Below are 9,066 nucleotides of genomic sequence, written 5' to 3'. Positions count from 1 at the left end.
ACACACACACACACACACGCATACGCACACATCACACTCACACACACACACACACACACACACACACACACACACACACACACGTGATTTTCAAGGCCGCGACTGTTTACGACGACGTCAGGGAATGACCCTTACTAGCTAGCCCTGCCTGGCCTGGATAGTGAGTGCTACCGGCTCGAAATACGCGCTGCTTGGTAGCATTTGGCTGGCGCCTACGACTGACGGCCATCGCCTTTCGCAGGGAACTGACCCCATCTGTTGACGTGTCATGCGTATTTCTCTACTGATTATCGGATTTAACTGCGTCAGAACCTCGTCATTTCACCGAACGTGTTGACATTATAAGGTGAGTAAGACGTACGCCATGTCGTTGCGCATAAATTATTTGCAGTTTTTCCCATCATCGACTATTTCGAGCTGGTTGCTAACCCCGGGTTGCTAACATTAGCGACAAACCATGATATCCGTTAGCTTATTCTAAGGGAAAACTATAGGCATACAAGGCCACGTAGGGTTAAAACACGCATTAAAATGGAAGGAATACTTGTTATTTTGTATCTCATCAAAAAAACCAATGATCAGGAAGACCTAACAAATGACTCTGATGAAGATGATGATGCCATTGTTGAGCAGAATGAGGATGTATGGTGAACATTTTGCCTAATCATTGAATCACCACTGTAAATTCCATTGACCAATTTTCTTGGTTTTGTATCAACTGTATAATAGCTTTATTAAACATTCATGAGTAAGCTTTAATAAAATTGTTATCTGTTATAAATTACGTTTGTTTGGTGTTAGTTTTATTTTGATGAGATTTAAAACTTCTTTTTCCAAAAGGCGCTAAATCCAAATTTTAATAGAAACCAAAAATTAATTAAAAATCAACCATGTAGGCCTACACTAGATTTCATTCAGGGGTGTTTTAATGCTTGGCACCATTCACTTCAAAAATGAAAGTGAAAGAACTGTGTTTCGGGCAAAGAAATCATTACAAAAATATAAATGTGATGATATCTTCATGTAATAATCTTCAATCTTATAAGTACAAAAGTGGATTTAACACGTTTTGGAAATCGGCTCTTCATATAGATATAGATATATTGTATATATATATACACACACACACACACACACACACACACACACACACACACACACACACACACACACACACACACACACACACTACACACACACACACACACACACACACACACACACACACATATATATATATATAAACAAAATAACGTGCATACGTGCGGGTGTGTCTGTACACACACACGTATGCACGCACGCACTAACGCACGTAGGCTCTACATACGCACGTAAATATACACGCACGCACGCGCGCGCGCACACACAGAGGTTATGCTTCATGTTTTATTGTTATGTGGTTGCGAAAAATATCGCATTGGGATTGGTGCAGAGCATGCCCCATTATCAACTGCTGAAAGTCAATAGCCGCTTTCACACGGAACAATTTTCCCGGTTCGAAAACAGTCCGAGACTGACCCGGATCATAAACTACACGGGTCGATTTTGAAGAGAGAGTTCACACGACGTTTGATCGATCAGTTTGAGGACATGCCTTGGTAAACGCCTTCCCAACACTTCGTCCAATTCCTTGACATAAATGCACGTTGTTCGTGCCCTTCCCGATCGGTTGTTGTTGTCTATCACCTTCTTATTAGTATTTCTTCCCGTTTGAGCCGATTGTTAACTTGTTGTACGGTTTTAACTATCCCTCGCTCAGCCAGTTTTTCAACAATTTTTCGGTAGGCTAGACGATTTCTCGAGGTTCCTGTTAACCGCGCCTGTATAAAATCCGATTTCCAAATCTCGCGAAGAGCGACGTTGTCCTCGTGAGAACACAGTCGATCAACCCCTTCTGCTGCTTTTTTGGGCATTAACTCAATAAAAATACTGAAAAACGCGCGTGTAGAAACTGAGAAATGCGGAAGTAAAGCGGAAGTCGACACTGAGGACATCTACCACCGTACTAATTTTGTCCCGTGTCGTGTGTCGGTGCACGTTACACGGTTACACGGTTACACGGTTACACGGTTACACGGTTACACGTTACACGGTTACACGGCAAAAATGAACCAGCGCTCGGGTCAATTTCGTACCGGATCAGAATTTTGTACCGAGAAAACGTCCGTGTGCACGCTTGGGACGGGAGAAATTTAGACCGGATCGTTTTCGACCCGGGACAAATGGCTCCGTGTGAACGAGGCTAATGTTGCCCGCTGAGTAGTGCTGCAGCCCGGCGGAAATATTTTCTCTCCACAGATAAATTCAAAGTAAAGCCATTCAAAACTGGCTTCTGCTAAATTTCCAAAACGTCGTATCGAACCTTATAGCAGGGCCGTATATAACTAGCGCCCTCACCAGAGAAATGGAGGTCAATGATCGCCAACTTCCCAGAACACAACACACATGTGGCTTTGCCCCCCCCCACCTTCCCGGAAAAAATGGGTCAGCTATACGCTCCTGTATTGTATCGTTTGCCGCACAATACGGCAGATGTCATAATCGATTTATTGACGTTAAAGGGTATGGTATAGAGAATTTCTTATCTATAAAAAAGAATGTGGAAGGCTACCTCACATTGGCTTCACTTACTCATGATTTTACATATAACAAGGGAATTAGTTCTTGGTTGTTCGGGCAACCCGGAGTTTTATGAGCCACGAAAATCGATGCTAACCTCGACCGCCACTCTCTGATAGAAATTCTAATCAACTTCCCTTTTGTTTGCGATGCAAGTGGCATGTAGCTGGCAATATGATGATCGAGGTTTCACTGAATGTTTAAATTAAAAAACAAAAAACAAACCAATACCTAATTATACACTATTCATATTTGTGGTATATATGAACAGATAAGATGTGTCTATCATGATCACTTCGTGCCGTCGTTTTCAGGTGAGTCAAGATGCCTTCGTTTACAGTGTCTAGTTCGGGGCAATTGGATAAGACTGTGTTGCATAAGTATTTATCTCTGGAGCAGCATAGTGCAGTGCAGTGCATGTACATCTGGATAGATGGCACGGGGGAGGCCATGAGAGCTAAAACAAAAACAGTCATGCAGGAGCCAAAGAGCCCTAAAGGTGGGTTAGTATACAGTATAGCACAAGTATGGTGAATGACTTAATCCTCATACCTAATCAGGTTGTCGCTCTATAAGGGTTCATTGCCACCCACAAATGATTTTCATTGCAGCTCAGTCATATTAATAAAATCGTTGAAAATACTAATAAGATCTGATAAGAGCTTGATAAGATATTGATAGGATAGACATCTTGATAAGAGAAGCCACAAAGTATAACAATGTTGACCTAGTCAGGTTTTGGAACATTCCTGTCATTTGGGTGCCTTTGTATGTATGTGTCTAAACGGTTAATTTTTTTGCAGAGTTGCCCATTTGGAATTTTGATGGCTCCAGTACTTACCAGGCTGAGGGAAGTAACAGTGATGTATACCTCTATCCTGTTGCAATTTACCAGGATCCATTCCGTGCTGGCAATAACAAATTGGTGCTCTGTGAAACTTACAAGTATAATAAGAAGCCCACAGGTTAGTACTGCCATGATATATGCCATTTGGATTTTGGAAGAATTGTGAATTATATTAATGCCCCGCATTACGAAAGCAATGTGTTCCAGAACAACCGTTCGTAACGCGAAATTCCGTGTCATAAATCTCGTTGTCCTATTGATTTCCATGATATAATTGGAGATGCACTCATGCGAAATGATTTTCGTTAAAAGAAAATAGGTAACTGTCCGCTTTTCTGTACGCTTACAAGCACAGTTGTAAATGTAGGTAAACATTAGCGAACTTGACCAGTTCATGGTTTAACACATGCCACGGAAACCAGAATAAGAATGAGTACCATGGTCATGGAGTACGCTAGGCGCACAGGATCGATGATAAATGCACAAATATCATTGCAAGTAAACGTTGTCAAACAAACGTATTGAATATTTAATAAAATAATACATGAAAGGAAGTTTTGAGTGAATAAATGCATTCATTTGAAAAATTACGTAAGAGCGAATTTTCGTTCCGTATCACGAGTGGTAATAATTCAAAATGTGGGTGGTATTGCAACGTTAGGGTATTGCTGTACGTATTATGTGGCTTTGCAATATCATTTTTTTAAATAAATTCAGACTTACATGGCTTCAATTTAAACATATGCATTGCACCATTGCACATTGCAAATATGCATTGCAATTTAAATATATTTAAATTGAAGCCATGTAAGTCTGAATTTATTAAAAAAAGATCATTAAGTCAAAGATAAAAAGTAACTGAATATAGAATAATTGAGTCATTATTTACAGAACTGGGATGCTCACCATAATGGGATAATTTATTACTTGGTAGAAATAACCCTTTACGTCTAGTGCTGTTTTGAGCATTAACATTTTATTCATTTTTGGACAGACACCAACCGCAGGCACACCAGTGTTGTAGTCATGGAGAAAGCAAAGGACGCTCATCCTTGGTTTGGCATTGAGCAAGAGTACACCTTGCTCGACATCGATAGTCACCCTCTCGGCTGGCCTAAAAACGGGTTCCCTGGACCTCAGGGTAAATACATATAGTACCGTATTACCGCCTCCCGACAGCTTAACTACTTTTATCTCCCCTTAAGCCACGCTTAGATTATCACGCATCACATAATTTCGGGTATCGTATCTGCTTCAGCCCTACAATAGGCGCATAGTAAATTAAGTAATATATACATATGTATGTAAAAATGTTTATATGTGGGCATTGCAATCGGCATGCGTTTGTTGCATCCACAGGTTGCAGCAAAGAACAGACATTTCAATAAAATCCTTAAAAATACGATAGAAACTGACTAAAAATAATAACTTATCCATAAATGTGGCTGCATGCATGATGTCTGATTACAGGACCATACTACTGCGGTGTTGGTGCAGACAAAGTAAATGGTAGAGACGTCGTTGAGGCGCACTACCGGGCTTGCATGCATGCTGGCATAAATATTTCCGGCACAAATGCAGAAGTCATGCCAGCTCAGGTATTGCTGTCAGCGGTCGAGCCTATCATCTAAGAGTAAAGGGAATAGTGTTTGTGATACAAAATATTCTCACTGTTTATGTAACTACTCAAACTATTGTCACCTTTATGAATGATGCAAATTCCTAACCACGTTCCCCCACAAAATTATAGAAAAGGAACGATACTGCTTCTAAAAGCAACTTTTCAAAGCAATTGTAGCTTTTATGCTGGACAGTCCGTCTCAAATAGGTGTGCAGCCCTCAATACAGGTCATGGGATACAGCTGCAGCGGTACGGTCGCGCATTCTCAACAACACATAGACGCTGCAACACTGGCCAATGCAAATCCACTGAAATGAACAAATATGCGCTCTTAGCAACAGGAGCATGTGACTTTCCAGGGTGATAAACACCGTCAGAGCGCAGTTTACTGTCATGTCGCAAAACATACTAGTATCGTTACCTGCCCAAGGTATCATCGGCCAGTTTAGGCTAATACAAATAAAACCAGTAGATAACGAGCATGTTGAGGGCCTCAAGTATTATGTGTTTACACGAGCAAAGTAATTTGTCATTTTCCTCCTGGTGTTTATCCAGGGGCGGATTAAGGCTCACTGGTGACCAATCTTGGTGCCCCCTCCTTTCCACACTGGCCCAGTCCATTTTAGTTGTTGACCTGTCTGACCAAATATACAATGCAGGTTGCAACAGTACACAAATTTATGTAGAATTTCATGGAGGGTGGTGATAAACAGGCGGGGGGGTATGGGGTCCTCCCCCAGAAATTTTTAAAAATGTAGATCGCAGGAGATGGTATTTGAGGCAATTTTGAGCGTACATGCATGTACACCTTTATTCTGACTACGAGTCAATCTATTTGGTTTTTTTACACGTTTCAGTTGTGAGAAAGACCTCTCTGTTGTGCAGTTGGTGACCATTAATGTTAAAAATATTCTTAAGGCAATTTCAACATTTGGAAAGGCCCTCTCTATTTTTTGTCTTCTGTAATTGTGTTGTAAAGTTCCATGTGAGTGAAAGATGTTTTCTTGGTTGTTTTAAACTTATGAAGAACATAAGAATGGAACTGCTGAAGCTCAGTAGACAAAGTGTTGTTCATGTCATCTGGATAAGCATCAATGAGTGTTTGACAAGTCTTTGAGTACCTTTCACTTTCTGATAATTGGGAATTAGCACCTTGTTGGGTGGCATTAGGGGCCCCTTCTATTGTATTGTATTGTTGGGGCCCCTTGTGGTACACCTGGGAAGTACAAATTTTTATTCTTTTTTTTTTCTTTTCACCCTTTTCCCAACTTTGTGGTGCCCCCTTTGGCCCTGGTGCCCTAAGCACGTGCTTAGTCTGCTTAATGGTTAATCCGGCACTGTGTTTATCTACCAGTCAGACATTTCACCGAGAATTTCCAGCAAGGATACAAACAGAACATTATAAGTAATTACTAACATTGTGGTAACGGTTCATTCACACTAGAGGTATTGTCTTACGATGAATGACCATCAAGTTAAGCGCTGCGGTTACTGAGTTTCCCAAGGAATGGAATTCATCACCTAGAGCTTAAGAACTCGTTTCAATTTACAGTGGGAGTTTCAAGTCGGTCCCTGTGAGGGCATCTCGATGGGGGATGAACTGTGGGCGGCTCGATTCCTGCTGCACCGGACTAGCGAGGATTTCGGCGTTGTAGCTTCCTTGGACCCTAAGCCAATGGAGGGTGACTGGAATGGGGCGGGAGCACATTGCAACTACAGCACTCAAGCTATGAGGGAACCGGGTGGCATTGGGTGAGACATGCAATTATAACATGATGAAAGGTGACCAGCGTGATAATACTTGCGCACTGTGGTTATAATACGCCCAGAAAAAATGTGTGTTAGTGGGTCAGTACTTTCACTGCATCCTTGTATCAGAAGCGTAGCTAGCCCATTCTGCCTGGAAGTAGGGGCAAGCTGCCAAGTGCGGGCTTTGTGTTTTGGCAAGGTGACTGCCGTTGAACGTGAAGGTCTCTGAGGGGAGAGGGGGCAGATTCTCCATTGCCACCTCCACTCCGCTAGCTACGGCCCTGCAATACCCATAACATTCATTATTAAAACAACTGAATAAATATATATATAGCTGCTTACCTTACTGCGTTAGCGTTATGTTATAATGTGTACGTATCTACAATGCAATAAACCCGTTATCTATATTTCTATCAACCTGATTTCGCTCCTGCACAGGGCCATCGAGGTAGCGATAGAGAAGCTGTCGCATCACCACGTGCGCCACATCAAGGCGTACGACCCGAAGGAGGGCAAAGACAACGAGCGCCGACTGACCGGTGCCCACGAGACGTCCAGCATCCACGACTTCAGTGCCGGCGTTGCTAACCGTGGCTGCAGCATCCGCATCCCGCGCAACGTGAGTGAAGCCCAGCTAAAGCCATAAGCAATCCTTCCTATTGTCTGTTGTGCAGACGTACAGCCACTCGCTGCTTGTGCGTCTCGATCTACTATTTTCAAAATGGCGGCGAGGTGGATGAAAAATGGGACTCATGCAGTCACGTGTAATTCACGAATTTATGTTTGGACAGTTCAATTTTTACATCTGCAATACAGGCTACTGATCTGGTGAAGATAATCCTCATTTTACGCCCCAGTCATAGCATATGAGCACCTTGGTGTTAAATCATCGTATCAACGCGCAAGGTACTTATCATCCGTACATTTATTGATCTGTAGGTCGTCGAGGATGGTTGTGGTTATCTGGAGGATCGCCGTCCCTCCTCCAATTGTGACCCATACGCTGTTACGGAGGTGATAGTCAGGACAACAGTGCTTGAAGACTAGATGTGTTGTTACGGCTAACAACAACTATAACCGTCGTGCATGGTGTGGGCTTTTACCTTTTCAATACACACACACACACACACACACGCAAGCACGCCGCATGCACGCATGCACGCACGCACGCACGCACACATATAATTATTACCATAACATAAAATTATATAAATTAATAATACAATAATATACCATAAATTATTACTATAATTGTAAAATTAAATGCATAGCAAATGTCGTAGACTTTCCCATTGAATTGTCTATGCATCTAACACTGAGTAACAGTTATAGGAATCAACTAATACTCTTTGCAACGAGCTAAGTGCATTCTTTCATTTACAACTAAAATGCATAAGGAACATTTCGATCATGGCTGGTTTACACACATATATTTTGTTCATAATTTTGTAAGCTATAAACATAATGTTACTCATGATACACAATTAATGTAATGCCGGTTAGTTGAAATACTTTGAATATAGTTACCTTCGCCCAACGGAGTTGGAGGAGGTTATGTGATCGCTCTGGTGTGTTTGCGTTACACTGGTACCCGCTCCCACCTCGATTCCCCCATCGAGTAACTAAGCCGAGAGGTGGGACCGGGTACCAGTCTAGTGTTCGTGTTTTCGTGTGCGCGATCTATATTGGCCAGCGAGCCACCCATCGCGCGAGTTTTTAAACCGTAGGATGGCGACGAGTATGGATGGCGATGGTACGAACCCTAACCCTAACCCTAACCCTAACCCAACGCACCAATCAGAGACGCGTGATTCATCAATCTGGCGTCGCCATCCTACGGTTTAAAAACTCGTGCGCGTCAGCGAGCGAGCCGGCAGTCAGCGCAGCGTGTACATGTGAGCGAGCTGCAGCAACGAGCGGCTGCTACGAGCTATGTCGCTGGTGGAGGTATGCACTCTCCGTTGAGTGCCCTCTGTCTAGTTATATATTCATTGTTGTCGATATCGTTAATCAGATATTTGCCAAGATAATCAATGTGTATACTGTGTTTGTATGTTTACCCCGTACTGACTACATGGTACAAAATTTTTGCAGTGTACGCGCTATCCCGCTCCAAATACGCGTTGACCCGTACCAATTTGGCCCCGCAAATGAAGGAGGGCCAGGTCCGGGATGCGAAATTTTTTTTCCCACTTGAGTTCCGGACCCACCATAGATAGTGTTTTGTAAT

The 9,066-nt window shown here is 42.5% G+C and overlaps 1 protein-coding gene across 1 annotated transcript; it reads left to right on the top strand.

Annotated features, from left to right (window-relative positions):
• The first annotated feature begins 59 nt into the window (after positions 1 to 59).
• LOC106820840 (glutamine synthetase-like) lies at positions 60 to 7,996 on the top strand. Its single transcript, XM_014825418.1, has 8 exons — positions 60 to 346; positions 2,934 to 3,118; positions 3,423 to 3,584; positions 4,461 to 4,607; positions 4,937 to 5,064; positions 6,640 to 6,839; positions 7,275 to 7,455; positions 7,776 to 7,996. Exons 2-8 carry the CDS (start codon positions 2,944 to 2,946, stop codon positions 7,881 to 7,883), a joined length of 1,101 nt encoding a protein of 366 aa, XP_014680904.1. The 5' UTR covers positions 60 to 346; positions 2,934 to 2,943; the 3' UTR covers positions 7,884 to 7,996.
• Positions 7,997 to 9,066: the final 1,070 nt, after the last annotated feature.

Source organism: Priapulus caudatus, unplaced genomic scaffold (assembly GCF_000485595.1).
Source record: "Priapulus caudatus unplaced genomic scaffold, Priapulus_caudatus-5.0.1 Scaffold49, whole genome shotgun sequence".
NCBI lineage: Eukaryota > Metazoa > Priapulida > Priapulimorpha > Priapulimorphida > Priapulidae > Priapulus > Priapulus caudatus.
Note: the sequence above shows the minus strand (reverse complement) of the source record. Positions and strands in the feature narration are given on the sequence as shown.

Coding starts and splice junctions, on each gene's coding strand:
- LOC106820840 (XM_014825418.1), top strand. CDS start 2,944: ATGCCTTCGTTTACAGTGTCTAGTTCGGGGCAATTGGATAAGACTGTG. Junction 3,119..3,422: donor GGAGCCAAAGAGCCCTAAAG/GTGGGTTAGTAT, acceptor ATTTTTTTGCAG/AGTTGCCCATTTGGAATTTT. Junction 5,065..6,639: donor CAGAAGTCATGCCAGCTCAG/GTATTGCTGTCA, acceptor TTCAATTTACAG/TGGGAGTTTCAAGTCGGTCC.